The 23,492-nt window shown below is 47.6% G+C and overlaps 1 protein-coding gene across 1 annotated transcript in view; it reads right to left on the bottom strand.

The window, feature by feature from the left end:
- Positions 1-4,167: 4,167 nt before the first annotated feature.
- Positions 4,168-23,492, bottom strand: part of dok1b (docking protein 1b) — a 65,705-nt gene continuing 46,380 nt past the window's right edge. Inside the window, exons 4-5 of the mRNA XM_078408694.1 lie at positions 17,551-17,723; positions 4,168-6,635 (exon numbers count right to left, since the gene is read on the bottom strand). Coding sequence (XP_078264820.1) covers positions 5,511-6,635; positions 17,551-17,723 — 1,298 coding nt within the window. The 3' untranslated portion in view covers positions 4,168-5,510. The remainder of the gene's footprint in view (positions 6,636-17,550; positions 17,724-23,492) is intronic.

Below are 23,492 nucleotides of genomic sequence, written 5' to 3'. Positions count from 1 at the left end.
TTTGACGGTGTGGGTTTCCTCTGGGCACTCCGGTTTCCTCCCACATCCCAAAGACGTGTGGGTTTGTAAGTTAATTGGCCTCTATGGTTTAACTCGAGTGTATAGGAAGGAACTGCAGACGCTGGTTTACACCGAAGATAAGACACAAAATGCTGGAGTAATTCAGCGGGTCAGGCAGCATTTCTGGAGAGAAGCAATGGTTGAGGTTTCGGGTCGAGGCTGAAGAAGGGTCTCTACCCAAAACGTCACCTATTCTTTTTCTCCAGAGTGGCTGCCTGACCCGCTGAGTTACTCCAGCATTTTGTGAATATCCTAGTGTGTGGGGAATGGATAAGGAAGTGGGATAACGTAGAACTAGTGTGAACGGGTGGTCGATGGTCGGCATGGATTTGATGGGCCAAAGGGCCTATTTCCAAGGTTTGTCTTTAAACATCATCCCTTGAACTGCATCTCGCAATTGCTGGAGACACAGCTGAAAGTAGACAGGTCAAGAGTTTAACATTGACAGAACAAAACCAAATCCCACAACATGGAACGAGCCACTTTTAATGCCGCTGTTTCCTTTCCCTTTAACTTAAATTGAAATGTAACTGGAACGAGACTTTCACCTGATTCATTCTCAACCGAGATCAGTTTTGTTCCCATGTCACTTAAGGGCTCCTACACAAGAATACACCCCCTCATTAACCCCGTCCCACGATAGCATCTGATCACCAAACCAGCAGTAACGTACCCACTGATTCACTACACTCACCGTTGACTCATTGGCATTGACGGGATAGCTTTTGTTTAGTTTACGGTCACGGGGAGAAAATATAAACTCCGTACAGACAGCACCCGTAGTCAGAATCGAACCCGGGTCTCCAGCGCTGTAAGTAGAGTTGCTCTAAAACAGTAACTCTACTGCTGCACCACCGTGCAGTCCACTTCGATGGATGTTTGATTGTACTCAGGACTTTCGTTTTGCACTATTATGGTTCTAGTATTAGTGGTATTAATTTATTGTGTTGTTGATTATAATCATTTAATAGTAATTTAAGCTACAGCTGTTAAGCTACAGCAAGTAACAATTTCATTGTTCCATTGCCAAAATATATGAAAATTGAACTCTCTTGGCTAGTTTAGTTTAGTTTTTCCTTAGAGATACAGCGCGGAAACAGGCTCTTCGGCCCACTGAGTCCGCGCCGACCGGCGATCCCCGCACATTAACACTATCCTACCCACACTGGGGGCAATTTACACTTATACCAAGTCAATTAACCTACAAACCTTGTACGTCTTTGGAGTGTGGGAAGAAACCGAAGAACGCGGGGAAAACCCAAGCAGTCAAGGGGAGAATGTACAAACTCCGTACAGACGGCGCCCGTAGCCAGGATCGAACATAGTCCTCTGGCTCTGACTCTACCGTTACGCCACCGTCCCACCCAATAGCTCTCTTGACCATTGACTAGTAAGAATTTCATTGTTTCAGTCCCGCCACTTATGACCATTAGATAACTCGTCTGTCAAAGTTCAGAACATCCAGTTTTTGGAGAGCACTTAATATTCTTTCACCAGGAACAGCTTGTGGATAAAAAAGTTAGTAGAAGTGAGAGGGATGAGGGGAAGGAACGAATAAAGTTAGGTGTCCCAGTTCTTGCAACGTAGCTTACTCACAACCAATGTAAACATAGAAACATAGAAAATAGGTGCAGGAGTAGGCCATTCGGCCCTTCGAGCCTGCACCGCCATTCAATATGATCATGGCTGATCATCCAGCTCAGTAACCTGTACCTGCCTTCTCTCCATACCCCCTGATCCCTTTAGCCACAAGGACCACATCTAACTCCCTCTTAAATATAGCCAATGAACTGGCCTCAACTACCTTCTGTGGCAGTCATGTAGAATTTCATTGTTCTATCTGGGACATATTACAATAAAACACTCTTGACTCTGGATGCTAATGTCCTCCCTTCACCATATGCATTATGGAGTTCTATGGGTGAGGGGGGGGGTAGATTTAATAGGAACCTGAGGGGTGAATCTTTCACACAAAGGGTGGTGGGTGTATGGAACGAGTTGACAGAGGAGGTAGTTGAGGCAGATACTATCACAATGTTTAAGAAACATTTAGACAGGTACATGGATAGGACAGATTTAGAGGGATGTAGGCCAGTTTCAGGCAGGTGCGACAAGTGTAGATGGGACTTGTTGGTTGGTATGGTCAAGTTGGGCCGAAGGGCCTGTTTCCACGCTGTATGACTCTATGAGTCAACCCTCCCACTGCATCGCATTACTGGCTCTCCAAACATCCCCACTCTTCTAGCTTTCTTTCCCTGAACTCCAGCAATTAGTCTGAAGAGTCCCACCCCAAATAGTCACCTCTCCATGTTATCCAGAGATGCTGCCTGACCCGCTGAGTTACTCCAGCACTCTGTGAAAGGCCACCTATCCATGTTCTCCAGAGATGCTGCCTGTCCCTCTGAGTTACTCCAGCATTTTGTGTCCTACCCCACACCTCTTGGCTGACTACAAAACAAACAGTAAAAATAGTAATAAAGAAATAAAAATGAAAAATACAAACAGTAACAATAATCAGAAGGACAATGAAACTAATAAGATGAATTAATTTTAGTTTTACTGTTTGTATGCCTCGTTGTCACCTTCCCCTCAGCCACAGAAGGCTGTGGAGGCCAAGTCGGTGGATATTATTAAGAGGTAGATAGATTCATGATTAGTATGAGCGTCAGGGGTTATGGGGGGAAGGCAGGAGGATGGGGTTAGGAGGGAGAGATAAATCAGCCATGATTGAATGGTGGAGTAGACTTGATGGATCGAATGGCCTAATTCTCCTATCACTTATGACCTTATAACAATGAATCATTGTACATTTCCTTGAGCATTGTCTGCTTTGATCTGTCCTTTTCACACCGTACATGTTCTTTTTACCCATCTGCATCTCTAGTCTCCCTCTCCCCTAACTCAGTCTGAAGACGGGTCTCGACCCGAAACGTCACCCATTCCTTCTCTCAAGAGATGTTGCCTGTCCCGCTGAGTTACTCCAGCATTTTGTGTCGATCTTTGGTGTGAACCAGCATCTGCAGTTCCTTCTTAAACAGACCATAAGGGGAAGCAGAAGAGTAACAGTAACACAAGCAAATTTGCAGATGACACAAAGCTGGGTGGCAGTGTGAACTGCAAAGAGGATGTTAGGAGGTTGCAAGGTAACTTGGACAGGTTGAGTGCGTGGGCAGATGCATGGCAGATACAGTATAATGTAGATAAATGTGAGATTATTCACTTTGGCGGCAAAAACAAGGAGGCAGATTATTATCTCAATGGTGTCAGATTAGGTAAAGGGGAAGTGCAACGTGACCTGGATGTCCTTGTACACCAGTCACTAAAAGTAAACATGCAGGTAGAGCAGGCAGTGAAGAAAGCTAATGGCATGTTGACCTTCATAACGAGAGGATTTGAGTATGGAAGTAAAGAGGTCCTTCAGCAGTTGTAAACTACCCTTGTGAGACCACATCTGGAGTATTGTGTGCAGTTTTGGTCTTCTAATTTGAGGAAGGACATCCTTGCTATTGAGGCAGTGCAGCGTAGGTTCACGAGGTTAATCCCTGGGATGGCGGGACTGTCGTATGAGTAAAGATTGGAAAGACTGAGCTTGTATTCACTGGAATTTAGAAGGATGAGAGGGGATCTTATAGAAACGTATATAAATTATAAAAGGACTGGACAAGCTAGCTGCAGGAAAAATGTTCCCAATGTTGGGGGAGTCCAGAACCAGGGACCACAGTTGTGAATTTGTGGAATTCTCCGCCACAGAAGGCAGTGGAGGCCAATTCACTGGATGAATTTAAAGGAATTTAAAGGAGAGGTAGATAAAGCTCTAGGGGCTAGTGGAATCAAGGGATATGGGGAGAAGGCAGGCACAGGTTACTGATGTGGATGATCAACCATGATCACAATGAATGGTTCGAAGGACCAAATGGCCTCCTCCTGCACCTATTTTCTATGTTTCTATGTAACCGAGAGGAGGAACTGATGCGGGCATGGCTAATGCGAGCAGCTAAGATCGTTAAAGTTCGTTTTTCAAGATGACAACACCGAGAAAGCAGATGAACTGAACAAATTCACACATCTTTATAAATGGACGATTTTTGACAAACAATTACATCTTCAGAATACACAACAGGCTTAAAAACAGGGAAGGAAGACCCCGTGTGTCCAACGTCAAAGAGTTTAGTTAATCAAAAAAACTAAATCTTTATAAACTGTTATTTTTAATACATAAAAATAATCTTTACAGCAGGTATTTGGAGAGTACTCTGTACTCTTACACCATAAGTAGTTTGTGGATAAAAAAGTCTCCTGCCAAGGTCACTATCACCATTTACACAGCCTTCCATTGTGGTTGTAAGGCGGCAGTAAACATCTACTTCCATGACGACAGGCACAAAATGCTGGGGTAACTCTGTGGGACAGGCAGCATCTCTGGAGAAAAAGAATGGGTGACGTTCTGTGTGGACCCGAGATGCCTGTCCTGCTAAGTTACTCCAGCATTTTGTGCCTATCTTCGGTGTAAACCAGCATCTGCAGTTCCATCCGGCACATCTACTTCCACAATGTGGTCTCCCATGCATCTTTCCAAGGAGGTCTTTGTCCTCCCCCGTCTTCTTCTTCTTCTTCTTCTTCTCTACCTCCTACCCCTCTCGCCTTGGTCGCGGTCCGGTCAACCTTGAGCTCACCACATGACAGGCGTAATGTTAAGCCTCTGACCTAACGCGAGCTTTCCGGGAACCCGTTCCTGGAAAGAGTGTCAGCGGTTATGGAGAGAAGGCAGGAGAATGGGGTGAGGAAGGAGAAGATAGACCAGCCACGATTGAATGGCAGAGGAGACTTGATGGGCCGAATGGACTAATTCTTCTCCTATCACTTATGACTTTATTCCGCACAGTTGCACAGAGCTGGGATTGAGAGCTGGTTGACAGAAATAAAAAGCCAGTCATTCATTAACCCAGCCTTGGTCATGCATGTAAATGCTGATCTGGAAAAAACACATTGAAATCAAAAATTGGACTGTCTTCACATTTAAAAGGTAAATTACTCCCGGGGAAAAAGAAACATTTTCTATAATCAGTGTCGAAGAGCCATCTCCTTTTTGCTGGCGAACCGAACAGAAGGACAGTAGTTACTATGTTTACATATTCTGTGGTGGTGCTGCCAGTAAGAATTTCATTGTTTTGTCTGGGACGTATGACAATAAAGCACTAAAAACAAGAACAAAGTTAGCCATCTCTGTTTTGGCCGTTCGTGCAGGACAGTCCAACGCTTTATCCTTGTTTGAGGCAGTGCTCGGGATCTTTGGAAACGAGATGGACAAAGAACACAGAACAGTACAGAACAGGAACAGGCCCTTCGGCCCACAATGCCCATGCTGAACATGATGCCAGGATAGACTAATCTCCTCTGCAGAGAAACACATTCTGTTTCCAAGACCCAACATTAATTCGAGATGCGGCCCATCAAAGACTCCCCAGATCTTCGTAAACAGAGTCCGGGCTAATTGTGAATTCATCAACGAACGCCTCCTTCTCTGGTCTTTTGTTCTTCATAACGTTGCTGTAAATACAGTTATTTGAGCTGTTAAAGTTCTTGACCATTGGCCTCTCAGTCCCGGGGTTGGCCTGTTCCTTTCCGACCGTTTTCAGGTCCGCCTGCTTGTCCTTCACTAACATCCTGTTGGTTGGTTTTGGTGCAGGCAATGGTCTGGGCTTGGGCTTCTGAGGTTTGGCGATCGACTTCTCTCCGCCTCTTGGTGGAGGTTGCAAAGGGGCGGAAGCGCAGGGTACCTTTTCTTTCCAGGAATCCTGTCCCCCTTGCTGCTTGGCCTGTTCGTAGAGGTTGGTGGTCAAAGGGAGAGGCTGAGGGGCTCTGCCCTCGGGTGGATGTTGGAAGGCACGGCCTTCGGGCTCGTCGTAGATGTGCTCCTCCGACCTCGGGGCTGAGACGGCCGCCTGGGAGAAGTCGTAGTTCACCCGCTCGTATATGTCGGCGTACAGAGGCTCCGCTCTCCTCCGGTCCTTGGAGCCCAGGCGGGGCGGTGGCTGGATGGCGGGGTCTTTTGGGATGCTGTCCAGCGGATCGGAGTACGGGCAGTCCGAGTTGCGCTTGCCAACGCCCAGGGCGTCCAGAGGGTCGGAGTAGACGGAGCTGGGGTCGGAGGTGGCCATGTGCTTGGGCACGGGGGACCGCGGTGGGGTCGGCAGCCCGCAATCCGGGGGGTCGGGCAGGCTGCGGGATTTCAGGTGTTTGGTCAGGTTTTTTTCCTCCGCGCCCCTGGGCGGTCCCACTTGCTCCTTCTTCGCCGGCGGTGCCTCCCTGCCGCCGGGGCTTCCCTTGGCCCCGGGGCCGGCGCCCGTCCCCACCGAGTTAGGAGGGGACGGGTCGGCGGTGAGCGAGTCCGCCGAGCCGCTCCCGTCCCCGGGCTCCGAGGGGTGAAGACTGCGGCGGTTCTCCTCCGCCTGGGCCTTCTGCTCCTGGATGCTGCTCTCCACGATCAGGAAGACGTCGTTGCCGTGCTTGGTCTCGAAGGTGAAGTTGCCCGCGCCGGAAACACAACGGCGCCCGGCCTCGAAGGAAAACATGACCTGCCAAAACACAAGAAAGCTCAGTGACGGTAGTTGAATCAGGCACAGCAACAGCATTTAATGTTGAATATTATCCACGGATAATGCCTTGGATACCAACGCCTTGACTCCCTCGGGAGACGGAGGGAATCCGGCATGTCTCCAGGGACTTTGTTTGGTTTAGTTTGGACACAGCGCGGAAACAGGCCCTTCGGCCCACCGAGTCCGCACCGACCAATAGACAATAGGTGCAGGAGGAGGCCATTCGGCCCTTCGAGCCAGCACCACCATTCAATGTGATCATGGCTGATCATTCTCAATCAGTGCCCCGTTCCTGTCTTCTCCCCATACCCCCTGACTCCGCTATCCTTAAGAGCTCTATCTAGCTCTCTCTTGAATGCATTCAGAGAATTGGCCTCCACTGCCTTCTGAGGCAGAGAATTCCACAGACTCACAACTCTCTGACTGAAAAAGTTTTTCCTCATCTCAGTTCTAAATGGCCTACCCCTTATTCTTAAACTGTGGCCCCTTGTTCTGGACTCCCCCAACATTGGGAACATGTTTCCTGTCTCTAACGTGTCCAACCCCTTAATAATCCTATACGTTTCGATAAGATCTCCTCTCATCTTTCTAAATTCCAGTGTATACAAGCCTAGTCGCACCAGTCTTTCAACATATGATAGTCCCGCCATTCCGGGAATTAACCTAGTAAACCTACGCTGCACGCCCTCGATCCCTGCACGCTAATACTATCCTACACACACTCGGGACAATTTACATTTACCAAACCAATTTACCTACAAACCTGCACGTCTTTGGAGTGTGAGAGGAACCCGAAGATCTCGGAGAAAACCCACGTGATCACGGGGGGAACGTACAAACTCCGTACAGACAGCACCCGTGGTCGGGATCGAACCCGGGTCTCTGACGCTGATAGCACTGTAAGGCAGCAACTCTACCGCTGAGGCACTGTGCCATTGTGTAAAGTTCTCCAGATGAAACATAAAAAGCATACTGTCGGGTTGCATCATGGCTTGGTTTGGGAAGGAGTTTAGTTTTGGTTTAGTTTAGAGATACAGAGAGGAAACAGGCTCTTCGGCCCACCGAGTCCGCGCCGACCAGCGATCCCCACACACTAGCACTATCCTACACACTCTGCAGTCTTACAGTTTTGTTTATTGTCACGAGTCCCAAGGTACAGTGAAAAGCTTTTGTTGCGTGCTCACCAGCCAACGGAAATTATTACAATCGAGCCATTTACAGTGTACAAATACATGATAAGGCAATACGTTTAGTGCAAGGTAAAGCCAACAAAGTCCGATCAAGGATAGTCCGAGGATCACCAATGAGGTAGATAGTAGTTCAGCACTGCTCTCTGGTTGTGGTAGGATGGTTCAGGTGCCTGATAACAGCCGGGAAGAAACTGTCCCTGAATCTGGAGGTGTTCGTTTCCACACTTCTGTACCTTTTGCCCGATGGGAGAGGGGAGAAGAGGGAGTGGCCGGGGTGCGACTCTTCCTTGATTATGCAGCTGGCCTTGCCGAGGCAGCGTGAGGTGTAAGTGGAGTCAATAGAAAGGTTGGTTTGTGTGATGGTCTGGGCTGCGATCACAATTTGCTGCAATTTCCTGCGGCGTAGAAAATTAGAAAGAAGGCACACCAACACCTCCACTACCTCAGGAGACTGAGCAAAATTCGGCATGTCTCCAGGGACTCATATGAGGTTCTACAGACGCACCATAGAAAGCATACTGTCGGGTTGCATCACAGCTTGGTTTGGGAAGTTCTGCACAAGATCGCAAGAAATTGCAGGGAGTTGTGGCTGTAGCCCAGTCCATCACAGAGCAACCTTCCCACCGTTGACTCACACATTCGTACAGCACACAACAGGCCCTTCAGCCTAACTTGTCTATATCAACCAAGCTGCCTATCTACACGAGTTCCACCTACCGTGGGCGGCACGGTGGCGCAGCGGTACAGTTGCTGCCCTACAGCGAATGCAGCGCCGGAGACTCAGGTTTGATCCTGACTACGGGCGCCGTCTGTACGGAGTTTGCATGTTCTCCCCGTGACCTGGTTTTCTCCGAGATCTTCCGTTTCCTCCCACACTCCAAAGACGTACAGGTATGTAGGTTAATTGACTGGGTAAATGCAAAAATTGTCCCTAGTGTGTGTAGGATAGTGTTAATGTGAGGGGATCGCTGGGCGGCGCGGACTCGCTGGGCTGAAGGGCCTGTTCCCGCGCTGTATCTCTAAATCTAAAATCTAAATCTACCCACGTTTGGCCGATATACCTCACTACAACTACACTTCACACTGCCTCGGATAAACAAGCAACAGAATCAAGGACCCAAAGTGCTGAGGTCATAAGGTCATACGTGTTAGGAGTAGAATTAGGCCATTCGGCCCATCAAGTCTACTCAGTCTATTCCATCATGGCTGATCTATATCTCCCTCCAAACCCCATTCTCCTGCCTTCTCCCCATAACCTGTGACACCTGTACTGACCAAAACTCTATCTCTGCCTTAAAAATTATCCACTGACGACTTGGCCTCTACAACCTTCTGTGGCAAAGAACTCCACAGATTCACCACCCTCTGACTAAAGAAATTCCTCCTCATTCTTCCAAACTCCAGCGAGTGCAGGCCCAGGGCCGAAAAACTCTCAACGTCAGTTAACCCACTCATTCCTGGGATCATTCTTGTAAACCTTCTCTGGACCCTCTCCAGAGCCAGCACATCGTTCCTCAGATATGGTGCTCAAAATTGCTCACAATATTCAAAATGTGGCCTGACCAGCGCATTATGGAGCCTCAGCATTACATCCCTTCGTTTTGTAAACAAGCCCTCTTGAAATAAATGCCAGCATTGAGTTTGCTTTCTTTACTACCGATTCGACTTGCAGATTAACTTTTTGGGAATCCTGCACCAGCGCTCCCATGTTCCTTTGCACCTCCAATTTCTGGATTCTCTCCCCATTTATAAAATAGTCTACTGAAGCGGGATACGAGTGTCAAGCATAGCCAATGAAGCAGGACACGTGTCAAGCTAAGTTTTCTTTATTGCTCAAGCATCACACAGCTCCCCAGACCCCCAACCAGTTCAACTCCTGGAACTCCACTACCAACTGCCCCTCTTCGCCATTCCACGTTCCGTGACGCCAACTCCCCCTCCCCCCCGAGCCGAGGGTTCGCACCAGGCGTGGCTCACCGCCACACTATGCCCTTTATTCCTACTACCAAAATGCATGGCTCGACATTTTGCCACAAAATATTCCATCTGCCACTTCTCTGCCCACTCTCCCAACCTGCCCAAGTCCTTCAGAAGAGTCCCTGCTTTCTCTCCACCACCTGCCCTTCCACTATTTTCGTATCATCAGCATACTTGGCCACAAACCCTTCAATCCCTTCGTCCAAATCGTGAATATACAACGTGAAGAGTAACGTTGGGCCCCAGCATCGACCCATGCTGGAATATCTCAACGGGCCAGGAGGCATCTCTGGAGAGCATGGGGAGACGATGTGATTGATTGATTCCTGGGATACCACATTGATTCCTGGGACACCAGATTGATTCCTGGGATGGCAGGACTTTCATATGGAGAAAGACTGGATAGACTCTGCTTGTACTCGCTGGAATTTAGAAGATTGAGGGGGGATCTTATAGAAACGTACAAAATTCTTAAGGGGTTGGACAGGCTAGATGCGGGAAGATTGTTCCCGATGTTGGGGAAGTCCAGAACAAGGGGTCACAGTTTAAGACCCCTTTTAGGACCCCTTTTAGTCTTTTAGGACCGAGATGAGAATTTTTTTTTCACGCAGAGAGTGGTGAATCTGTGGAATTCTCTGCCACAGAAGGTAGTTGAGACCAGTTCATTGGCTCTATTTAAGAGGGAGTTAGATGTGGCCCTTGTGGCTAAAGGGACCAGTATGGAGAGAAGGCAGGTACGGGATACTGAGTTGGATGATCAGCCATGATCACATTGAATGGCGGTGCAGGCTCGAAGGGCCGAATGGCCTACTCCTGCACCTATTTTCTATGTTTCTATGTGTATGTGGTCTGTGTAGGACAGAATTGCAGATGCTGGTTTACACCGAAAATAGACCTAAAATGCTGGAGTAACTCTAATTCTACTCCTATCACTTATGATCTTATGCTTTCCGTCTGTGGGATTTTGTAGTTTGCAAAATTAGTTTGCAAATCTGGCCTTGCGGCCCTTCTCAATGCAACTGAACTGGAAGCAGCTGAGCTAATGGAGTGGCATTCGTCGGGCCAGAGCATCAGAACACTTTCAGTCTGAAGAAGGGTCCCGACCCGAAATGCCATCCATCCTTTTTCTCCAGAGATGGTGCCTGACTCGCTGAGTTACTCCGGAACCTTGTGTCTCTATCTTCAGTATAAAACAGCATCCGCCGTTCCATTCTATGCATCAGAACATGTGTAGGCTTTGGAAAGGTGCAGAAGAGGTTTAGCAGGATGATGCCTGGATTAGGTGGGTATTGGCCACAAGTAGAGAGTTGACAAACTTGGACTGTTTTAGTTTAGTTTAGAGATACAGAACGGAAACAGGCCCTTCGGCCCACCGAGTCTGCGCCGGCGATCCAGCGATCCCAACATTGACAGATACCTTTCATTTGAGAGCAAAGCCCTCTGAAATGTTTTCTAAAACTGGTATAAAGATAACAAGGTCTCTTCGGTGTAAACCAGCATCTGCAGTTCCTTCTGACACAATACTATGGAGCACATAGATGGGCTGAATGGTGTCTTTGTGCTGTCAACTGTGTTTAACAGTGCAAACTTTAGCACAGTGTCCCAAGGGAAGTAGGAGCAGGGCTTTGATGTGCAACCTAACTGGGTGTTATTGAGTTGCAATAAGAAATACAGGTTGGTGCAGAACAAAATATCACCGAAGAGAATATCCTCTGGTCGGCCACTTCCTCTGTGCAACGCTCCTTAATCATACTTAGCATCTTAGGTATATCATACTTAGCATCTTAGAAAAATGCATCATGTCATACTCTGTGTCAAAGTGCAAAGAAACGTGTAATGTTGTAGTCAGTTATATTTAGTTGCCAACCAAGAAACTGCTAGAAAACTAACCTGATCACTGAAAAAAGGACAGGAGCCTCGTTGATAACGGTGAAAAATGTTAATACGCCCTTCATAAGATCATAAGATATAGGAGAAGAATTAGGCCATTCGGCCCATCAAGTCTACACCGCCATTCAATCATGGCTGAACTATCTCACCCTCCTAATCCCATTCTCCTGCCTTCACCCCATAACCCCCATACTAATCAAGAATCTATCTATCTCTGCCTTAAAAATATCCACTGGCTTGGCCTCTACAGCCTTCCGTGGCAAAGAATTCCAAAGATTCACCACCCAATGATATTTTAAACAGTCTCTATTTGTAGATAGACACAAAAATGGAGTAACTCAACGGGTCAAGCAGCATCTATGGAGAAAAGGAATAGGTGACGTTTGGGGTTGAGGCCCTTCTTCGGACTTCTCCAGAGTGAAGAAGGGTCTCGACCCGAAATATCACCTACTCCTTTTCTCCAGAGATGCTGCCTGACCCGCTGAGTTACTCCAGCTTTTTGTGTCCATCTTCAGCTCCTTCCTACACAGTTTATTTGTTGGCTAGCCTTGAATAATTACATTTATCATTCAGAACCGTTTTCATAAAGTCATAAGTGATAGGAGCAGAATTAGGCCATTCGTCCAATCAAGGAGCACAGAGGTCCCTTCTGCAGTTGTACAGGGCCCTAGTGAGAGCGCACCTGGAGTACTGTGTGCAGTTTTGGTCTCCAAATTTGAGGAAGGATATTCTTGCTATTGAGGGCGTGCAGCATAGGTTTACTAGGTTAATTTTTACCGAAGTCAAATTAACTTACAAACCTGTACGTCTTTGGAGTGTGGGAGGAAACCGGAGCACCCGGAGAAAATGCACGCGGTCACAGGAAGAAGGTACAAACAGCACCCCGTAGTCAGGATTGAAACCAGTTCTCTGAGCTGTAAGGCAGCATCTCTATTGCTGTGCCATCGTGCTGATATTGCATTAATGGGCATCTAAAGCTGCACCAAGAATTTCATTGTTCCGTTGTCAATAAATATGTCAGTTAAACACTCTTGACATCAACATTCCCCAATATAGCGGCTTTCAAAATAATACCTTTCTTTTCCTACCAAAGTGGATAACTTCACAACATCTGCCACATATTTACCACTTACTCATTTAAAACACGTCTTAAAACCTCGGTCTTCTCACAGTCCCACACAATTTTGTATTGACTGCAAACCCGGAAATAATATTTTCAGTTCCCATAGAGTCATAGAGTGATACAGCATAGCAACAGGCCCTACGGCCCAACTGGTAGTCCATAGAGCTCAGAGGACCATCGGAACACAGGAACCAGCCTTGGAGGGCATCTACAACACACGATGCCCCAGAAAAGCCACCAGCATCCACAAAGACTCCTCACACCCCTGCAACAGTCTGTTCGAACTTCTACCATTGGGCAGACGATACAAGGCCTTCCACGCCCGCACCTCCAGACTCAGGAACAGCTTCATCCCCAGGGCCATAGCTGCTATGAACCGGTCCTGCTGAGCCGGATGGTCACATCGCACAGCGATCCGGCACAGATCTACTTGCACTTTATTCTGTTTAAAACTGTTACAATTTGTTTCATTGGGTTGTTTAAATTAATACTGACTAGCTAATTAAATTATTGCATCGTATGGGAGGCGCATTCCCAATCTCGTTGTACCCCTGTACAATGACAATAAAGATATATTGTATTGTATTGTATACACTGGAATTTAGAAGGATGAGAGGGGATCTTATCGAAACGTATAAGATTATTAAGGGGTTGGACACGTTATGGGCAGGAAACATGTTCCCAATGTTGGGGGAGTCCAGAACAAGGGGCCACAGTTTAAGAATAAGGGGTAGGCCATTTACAACGGAGATGAGGAAAAACTTTTTCAGTCAGAGAGTTGTGAATCTGTGGGATTCTCTGCCACAGAAGGCAGTGGAGGCCAATTCTCTGAATGCATTCAAGAGCGAGCTAGATAGAGCTCTTAAGGATAGCAGAGTCAGGGGGTATGGGGAGAAGGCAGGAACGGGGTACTGATTGAGAATGATCAGCCATGATCACATTGAATGGCGGTGCTGGCTCGAACGGTCGAATGACCTACTCCTGCGTCTATTGTCTATTCCCTACACCGGCTGACATGTCCCATCTGCACTAATCCCACCTGCCTGCATATCCCTCCAAACCTGTCCTATGCATGTACCCGTCTTAAACATTGTGATAGACCCTACCTCATCTCCCTCCTCCGGCAGCTCATTCCTTACACCCACCAGCTGTGCACAAAAACGTTACGCCTCGTGTTCCTATTAAATATTTCTTCCCTTTAAACCTATGTCCTCTGGTCCTCGATTACCCTATTCTGAGCAAGAGACTCTGTGCGTCTACCCGATCTTGGGAATGGGGCTAATCCACATTTGTCTCAACTGCTTCTTGTGAGGATGGGTTCCATGCGAATGTCGGACAGTTAAAACAGATCTATTCCTCCCACGATTTGTGCTGTGTAATCCTACAGATTCGGGACAATTCACCTCTTCCTCATTGCGGACAGAGGGGAGAAGCTGAAGAAGGGTCTCGACCCGAAACGTCACCTATTCCTTCTCTCCAGACATGCTGCCTAACCCGCAGAGTTACCCCAGCATTTTGTGAATATCTTCAGTGAAGATGTAAGACCATGGGCGGCACGGTGGCGCAGCGGTAGAGTTGCTGCCTTACAGCGAATGCAGCGCCGGAGACACAGGTTCGATCCTGACTACGGGCACCGTCTGTACAGAGTTTGTACGTTCTCCTCGTGACCTGCGTGGGTTTTCTCCGAGATCTTCGGTTTCCTCCCACACTCCAAAGACGTACAGGTATGTAGGTTAATTGGCTGGGTAAAATGTAAAAATTGTGCCTAGTGTGTGTAGGATAGTGTTAATGTGCGGGGATCGCTGGGCAGCACGGACTCGGTGGGCCGAAGGGCCTGTTTCCGCGCTGTATCTCTATCTCTAAATAAAATTTAAAAATGTCAAAGACTCCCTGAAATCCGAGCACAACATTTCATGGTTTGTACGAAATAAACTACTAGGAGGAACGCAGGGGGTCAGGCGGCATCTGTGGAGGGAAGAGGACGGATGACGTTTCATGTCAGATCGTTTCAGGAGATACAGCGTGGAAACACGCCATTGGGCCCACCGAGCCCACACCGACCAATGATTACATGTACTAGTTCCATCCAACACATTTAAAGAAGCCAATTAACCTACGAACCTGCACGGGTATGGGAATCAAAAATGATAGGTTTAAGGTTGAGCAGGCTAGGAGCCTATTCCTCGGAGCGCAGGAGAATGAGAGGTGTACAAAATCATGAGAGGACTAGATCGGGTAAACATACAGAGTATCTTACCCAGAGTAGGAGAATGGAGAACTAGAGCACATGGAATTAAGATGAGGGAGGAAAGATTTAATGAGAACCTGAGGGGTAACTTTTTCACACCGAGGGTGGTGGGTGTATAGAGCAAGCTACCGGGGGGAGGTAGTTAAGGCAGGGACTATCGCAAAATTTAAGAAGTAAATAAGACAGGTACAATGATAGGATAGGTTTAGAGGGATATGGGCCAAATGCAGGCAGGTGGGACTAGTGCAGATGGGACATGTTGGTCAGTGTGGGTAAGTTGGGCCGAGGGGCCTGTTTCCATGCTATATAACTCTATTAAAGTGAGATGGGAAAGATTTAACTGGAACCTGAAGGGCAACCTTTTCACACAGAAGGTGATGGGGTGGTTGAACGAGCTGTCAAAGGAAGTATGTAAGAAGGAAAAAAGAAGAAAAGGAATAAGTGAAGTTTCAGGACATGACCCTACAAATGCAAAATACATTTGTACAAGTACATGGATAAGAAATGTTTAGAGGAAAATGGGCCAAACACGGGTAAATCTGTCTGTGAAAGGCGTAGGCAGTGGATGTGGAGAGGATGTTTCCACTGGTGGGAGAGTCCAGGACCAGAGTTCACAGCCTCAGAATTAAAAGGCGCTCTTTTAGAAAGGAGGTGAGGAGGAACTTCTTTAGTCAGAGGGTAGTGAATCTGTGGAACTCATGGCCACAGAGGGCTGTGGAGGCCAAGTCAGGGGATATTTTTAAGGCAGAGATAGACAAATTCTTGATTAGAATGGGTGTCAAGGGTTATGGGGAGAAGGCAGGAAAAAGGGATTAGGAGGCAGAGATCAGCCATGATTGAATGGCGGAGTAGACTCGATGGGCCGAATGGCCTAATTCTACTCCTAGAATTTGTGAAATTGTAAATCAGACTAGCTTAAATAGGGCATCTGGGTTGGCATGGCTGATTTGGGCCAAAGGGCCTTTTTCCATAGTGTTTCACTCTAGGATTAAAAGCTTGGTCAATGGATACCAGTTTATTAAGGATTTAAAGCTTGGGACCCAGTCAGCTAAAACCAGGGCTGATACCGGTGGAGGAAGTAGCCCACAGTCAGACAAACCAGCACTTTCATCAGTGATAGGAGCAGAATAAGGCCATTCGGCCCATCGAGTCTACTCAGTCATGGCTGATCTATCTCACCTAATCCCATTCTCCTGTTTTCTCCCCATAACCCCTGACACCTGTACAGAGCAAGAATCTGTCAATCCCTGCCTTAAAGATATCCACTGACTTGGCCTCCACAGCCGTACTTCACCGCCATCTGACTAAAGAATTTTCTTCTCATCTCATTTCTAAAGGTACGTCTTTTTATTCTGAGGCTACGGCCTCTGGTCCTAGACTCTCCCACTAGGAGAAACATCCTCTCCACATCCACTCTATCCAGGCCTTTCACAATGCGGTATTTTTCAACGAGGTCCCCCTTCATCCTTCTAAACTCCAGCGAGTACAGGCCCAATGCCGACAAACGCTCATCGTATGACAATAGACAATAGACAATAGGTGCAGGAGGAGGCCATTCGGCCCTTCGAGCCAGCACCGCCATTCAATGTGATCATGGCTGATCATTCTCAATCAGTACCCCGTTCCTGCCTTCTCCCCGTACCCCCTGACTCCGCTATCCTTAAGAGCTCTATCTATCTCTCCCTTGAATGCATTCAGAGAATTGGCCTCCACTGCCTTCTGAGGCAGAGAATTCCACAGATTCACAACTCTCTGCCTGAAAAAGTTTTTCCTCATCTCAGTTCTAAATGGCCTACCCCTTATTCTTAAACTGTGGCCCCTTGTTCTGGACTCCCCCAACATTGGGAACATGTTGTATAAGAAGATAACAATAGACAATAGACAATAGGTGCAGGAGTAGGCCATTCGGCCCTTCGAGCCAGCACCGCCATTCAATGTGATCATGGCTGATCATTCTCAATCAGTACCCCGTTCCTGCCTTCTCCCCATACCCCCTGACTCCACTATCCTTAAGAGCTCTATCTAGCTCTCTCTTGAATCTATAACTGCAGATGCTGGTACAAATCGAAGGTATTTATTCACAAAATGCTGGAGTAACTCAGCAGGTCAGGCAGCATCTCGGGAGAGAAGGAATGGGTGACGTTTCGGGTCGAGACCTTCTTCAGACTGATGTCAGGGGGGCGGGACAAAGGAAGGATATAGGTGGAGACAGGAAGATAGAAGGAGATCTGGGAAGGAGGAGGGAACGGGAGGGACAGAGGAACTATCTAAAGTTGGAGAAGTCGATGTTCATACCACTGGGCTGCAAACTGCCCAGGCGAAATATGAGGTGCTGTTCCTCTAACGTGTCCAACCCCTTAATAAACTTTCGGTGTTTCGGTGACTTTGTCACTTTGTCACAACGAGGTCCCTTTACAGCTTCCCAGAGAGTCAGCGAAATGCAAGAAGGGAGACTCCCAAGATTACCTTATCCCGTCCGTAACGACGCATGAGTTTGTATGGCCAGTTGAACAGAACTTCGTGGGTCTTGGTGTCCTTCAGCAGCAAGCTCTCCTTGTCCGCTTTCAGGATGTATGTGCCGTGGAGGTTGCACCTCTCCGCCGCATCTGTCTTCTGCACGTTCACCCAGAACTCGTTCACTGTGGAAGGAGAGGAAACGGGGGCACACTGCTGTTTAATCGGAAGAAAGACTCGGGAAGAGGGAAGACATAGATGTTTACCAAATTTTGACTGAGCCCTACGGGAAGGTTGCAGTTATATAAGACGTTGGTGAGGCCACATATTAGAGTATTGTGTTCAGATCTGGGCACCGTGTTATGGGAACCATGTTGTCAAGACTGGAAAGCATGCTGAAGAGATTTACGAGGACGTTTCCGGGACCCGAGGGTCTGAGCTATAGGGAAAGGTTTGCAGGCAAGGACTCTATTCCTTGAAGTGCAGGAGGATGAGGGGGTTTTAGATTTTTAGATTTAGAGATACAGCGCAGAAACAGGCCCTTCGGCCCACCGGGTCCGTGCCGCCCTGCGATCCCCGCACACTAACACTATCCTACACCCACTCGGGACAATTTTTACATTTGCCCAGCCAATTAACCTACATTCCTGTACGTCTTTGGAGTGTGGGAGGAAACCGAAGATCTCGGAGAAAACCCACGCAGGTCACGGGGAGAACGTACAAACTCCGTACAGACGGCGCCCGTAGTCAGGATCGAACCTGAGTCTCAGGCGCTGCATTCGCTGTAAGGCAGCAACTCTACCGCTGCGCCACCGTGCCGTTTTTCACGTGTACTTTTGTTGCGTGCTAACAAGTCAGCGGAAAGGCAATACATGATTGCAATTAAGCCATTCTCAGTGTACAGCTGGGAGTAGAGATTTAAGAGTGTAGAGCGATGGTAACATGTGATTGTGGATTTGCTTCTGTGGCTAGCATGCAAATAATCGCCTGGGTTGGGCGCCATCTGGGAAGTTTTCATGTATCTGTGTTCTGTGAACATAGATCAGTACAGCACAGGAACGGGTCTTTGGCCCACAGTGTTTGTGTGAACATGATGACAAATTAAACTAATCCCTCTAAACATGTCCTATCCATGTACCCTATCTAAATGTATCTTAAACGTTGCAATGCTCCCTGTATCAATTACCTCTTGTGTGTCCAGTTTTGTTTGTCTTCTAAACCTCCTTGTATTTAGTATCTCTGCACTTATAGGTGCCTCACTGGGGCAGTCCATTAATCACCTATTTAGTCATTGTCATAGAGTGATACAGTGTGGAAACAGGCCCTTCAGCCCAACTTGCCCACACCGGCCAACATGTCCCAGCTACACTAGTCCCACCTGCCTGCACTTGGTCCATATCCCTCCAAACCTGTCCTATCCATGTACCTGTCTAACTGTTTCTGAAATGTTGGGATAGTTCCTGCCTCAACTACCTCCACTGGCAGCTTGTTCCATACATTCACCGCCCTTTGTGTGAAAAGGCTACCCCTCCGATTCCTATTAAATCTTTTCTCCTTCACCGTAAACCTATGTCCTCTGGTGCTCGATTCACCGACTCTGGGCAAGAGACTCTGGGCATCTAATGTATGCAAATTTTGTCCTTGAAATGTATGGTCATTTTACTGGAAGGAATCTTGAACCGTAAACACCTGATGTCGGTGCGGCTGATGACACTCATTAGAGTTCAGGGGTAATTAAGAAAAGACAACAAATGTTTTCAATGTTTTTGCCTATTTACATTCTCCACTCTAATCATTAACACCAAGAAGGGTTGCCAACTGTCCCGTATTAACCGGGACATCCCGTATTTTGGGCCAAATTGGTTTGTCCCATACGGGACCGCCCTTGTCCCGTATTAGGCCCCGACGGCGCTGTAGGCCCGGACGCTGTAGGCCCGGACACTGTAGGCCCGGACACTATAGCCCGAGGGCCACTGTAGTCCCGGACAGTGTAGGCCCGGGCGCCACCTAATGGAGGTTGCCTAGCAACCCGCCTCCCGGCCCGGGTGGCCGCCATTGGTGGAGTGAGAGCACGTGGCCGCTGGCTGGGTGAGGTCACGTGGGGCGCGGGGCGGTGACGTCACCTTGTCCCTTATTTGGGAGTGAGGAAGTTTGCAACCCTACGCCCAAGCCAGGCGACTCTCTGCGTGCTGGTCCCAGAAGCGGATCTGCTATCACTTATCGAAACGTATAAGATTATTAAGAGGTTGGACACGTTAGAGGCAGGAAACCTATTTTATTATCCTATTATTAACCTATAATACTAACCTATTATTGTCTATTTTAATCTCTTCACTCTTTTACACCTCTCAATGCATTCATTGATTCAGTGGATTCAATGATACATTATTGTCACATGTACCAAGGTTCGGTGAAATTCTTTGTTTTGCATAAAAGGCACAAGGTATGCTAAGAGTCGCAACCTATAGGGCGCTGACAAAGTTATAAAAGTGTTCATTATAGTCCCGATGGTCCCTCTTTGTTCTTGGCGGCACCCACACCAGATCACTCTTTGTTCTCAGCGCTTTGTTCTCCCCCTCACCGGCCAACCTGTCCCATCTACACTAGTCCCACCTGCCTGCGTTTGGCCCATATCCCTCTAAACCTGTCCTTTCCATGTACCTGTCCAAATATTTCATAAATGTTGCGATTATTCCTGCCTCAACTACCTCCTCCAGCCATTTAGAACTGAGATGAGGAAAAACGTTTTCAGTCAGAGAGTTGTGAATCTGTGGAATTCTCTGCCTCAGAAGGCAGTGGAGGCCAATTCTCTGAATGCATTCAAGAGAGAGCTAGATAGAGCTCTTAAGGATAGCGGAGTCAGGGGGTATGGGGAGAAGGCAGGAACGGGGTACTGATTGAGAATGATCAGCCATGATCACGTTGAATGGTGGTGCTGGCTCGAAGGGCCGAATGGCCTCCTCCTGCACCTATTGTCTATTGTTCCGTACACCAATTACCCTTTGTGTCAGAAAGTTACCCCTCAGATTTCTGTTAAATGTTTCCCCCTTTACCTTAAACCTATGTCCTTTGGTTATTGATTCCCCTACTCTGGGCAAGAGCCTGGGTAAGATCTATTCCTCTTATGATTTTGTACACCTCTGCAAGTGGGCGCAGCGGTAGAGTTGCTGCCTTACAGCCAATGCAGCGCCGGAGACTCAGGTTCGATCCCGACTACGGGCGCCGTCTGTACGGAGTTTGTACGTTCTCCCCGTGACCAAAGACGTACAGGTTTGTAGGTTAATTGGCTGGGCAAAATGTAAAAGAAATTGGCCCTAGTGTGTGTAGGATAATGTTAATGTACAGGGATCACTGGACGGCGTGGACCCGATGGGCTGAAGGGCCTGTTTCCGTGCTGTATCTCTAAATCTAAAAAAAATCTAAACTGAACCAAACGAAACTGGAAAGGATAGTTTTCGTAGGAATATGGGCCAAACGCGGGTAGGTGGGACTAGTGTAGATGGGGCATATTGGTCATCGTGGGCAAGTTGGGCTGAAGGGCCTGTTTCCAAGCAGTATGACTATTAGTAGGAAAAGGAGGCCACTCAACCCTTAATACTGCCCCACCTTTCAGTCGGACGTCTTTTAAGTCAATAATATACCTCAAATTCTTTGACACCCCCAAATGATACATAATTAGAAAATATAACCTGGATATCAGAACAGTGATGACTAGTGTCGAGAAAGTAAAGAAGCAAAACCTTATTAGGTGATTAAAGGACAGCCCCAGTGAGGTACCGACAAGTACAGATACTAATTACAAGGAGGTTTTGAGAAGATAGCCTCGCACTGCTGAGGGAACCCAGCAGGTCAGGCAGCACCTCTGGAGAAAAGGAAAAGGTGGCGTTTCAGGTCTAGACCCTTCCTCAGAATCTTGTGTAGAACACACCAAATATTGAAATGCTAAAACCTACCGAATAATGGAAGGCTTAGATAGAGTGGATGGAGAGAGGATATTTCCACTAGTGGGTGAGTCAAGGACCAAAGGAATGGATGATGTTTCGGGTCGGGACCCTTCTTCAGACCGAGAGTCAGTGGAGAGGGAAACCAGAGGCATGAAAAGGTGCAAAGAACATATGAATGAAAGATATGAAAAGAACAAACAAAGAACAGACCAAGAAAGGTGGAGCCCACAATGGTCCATTGTTGGCTGTGGAAAAGATGACAATGAGTGCTGCCTGACCCGCTGAGTTACTCCAGCATTTTGTGTCTATCCATGATACCTCTTCACTCAGACTGATAAGGATGTGAGTGAGAAAATAACTGCAGAGGCTGGTACAAATCGAAGGTATTTATTCACAAAATGCTGGAGTAACTCAGCGGGTCAGGCAGCATCTCAGGAGAGAAGGAATGGGTGATGTTTCGGGTCGAGACCCTTCTTCAGACGTTGACGTGGGTCAAAGGTCAGATGTGGGTGACGTTTCAAGGCGGGACATTTCTCCAGCTAAGTGTCAGCGGGTCAGGCAGACCGGGAACGGCTGAGGGAATCTGGATGGAATTATTTACGGAGAAGCTGAACAAGGAAATGAATTGAGTTGGGTTTACTGTTACCTGTGCTGACGTACAGTGAGAAGCTTTTGTTGCGTGCTAACCAGTCAGCGGAAGGACAATACATGATTACAATCGAGCCATTCACAGTGTACAGACACATGATAAAGGGAATAACGTGAATAATGTTTAGTACAAGATACAATCCACCAAAGTCCGATCAAAGAGAGTCCGAGGGTCTCCAATGAGGTAGATGGTAGTTTAGGACCACTCTCTAGTTGTCGGTAGGCATGCTGATAGTTAGTGAAGGGAGTCAGGGACGGGTAGTGGCACGTTTTGCATGTAACAGACTCATGCGTGATTCGTGTCTTGAAATAGATAACTACATGACAACGGCATATTGATTTCTGCAACTTCAAGTAACCCTTGCATCTCCTCTCTTCCAGTCCCTCCCCCACCCCAGTCGTACTAGCTGCAAAGTCGTCTTGTTGAGTCCCATTGTCTGTAACTCGTTTCCACCGAGCCCACAGCTAACAATGGCCTGTTTCCTTTATCATCGTCACTCTCCTTCCTTGGAGCTATTCCTTGGAGAGCAGGAGGATGAGGGGTGATCCTATAGAGGTGGGTAAGATCATGAGAGGAATAGATCGGGTAGATGCCCAGAGTAGGTGAATCAAGGACACAGGTTTAAGATAAAGGGGCAAAGATTTAATATGAACCTGAGGGGTAATATGAACCTGAGGGGTAACTTTTTCACACAAAGGGTGGTGGATGCACAGAACTAGCTGTCAGAGGAGGTAGTTGAGATTGGAACTATCCCAACATTTAAGAAACAGGTGCATGGATAGGACAGGTTTGGAGGGATATGGACCAAATACTGGCATGTGGGACTAGTGTAGCTGGGACATGTTCATTGTGGGCAAGTTGGGCCGGAGTGCCTGGATCCACGCTGTATCACTCTCTGACTCTATATCACCATCTAAATCTCTCGTTTCCCTTACCCCCGACTCTGGGGGATGAGGGGATCTTATCGAAACATATAAGATTATTAAGGGGTTGGACACGTTAGAGGCAGGAAACATGTTCCCAATGTTGGGGGAGTCCAGAACCAGGGGCCACAGTTTAAGAATAAGGGGTAGGCCATTTAGAACGGAGATGAGGAAAAACTTTTTCAGTCAGAGAGTTGTAAAACTGTGGAATTCACTGCCTCAGAAGGCAGTGGAGGCCAATTCTCTGAATGCATTCAAGAGAGAGCTGGATAGAGCTCTTAAGGATAGCGGAGTCAGGGGGTATGGGGAGAAGGCAGGAACGGGGTACTGATTGAGAATGATCAGCCATGATCACATTGAATGGTGGTGCTGGCTCGAAGGGCTGAATGGCCTCCTCCTGCATCTATTGTCTATTGTCTCAGTCTGAAGAAGGGTCTC

The sequence above is a fragment of the Rhinoraja longicauda genome, chromosome 1, assembly GCF_053455715.1.
Source record: "Rhinoraja longicauda isolate Sanriku21f chromosome 1, sRhiLon1.1, whole genome shotgun sequence".
Classification (NCBI taxonomy): domain Eukaryota; kingdom Metazoa; phylum Chordata; class Chondrichthyes; order Rajiformes; family Arhynchobatidae; genus Rhinoraja; species Rhinoraja longicauda.
Note: the sequence above shows the minus strand (reverse complement) of the source record. Positions and strands in the feature narration are given on the sequence as shown.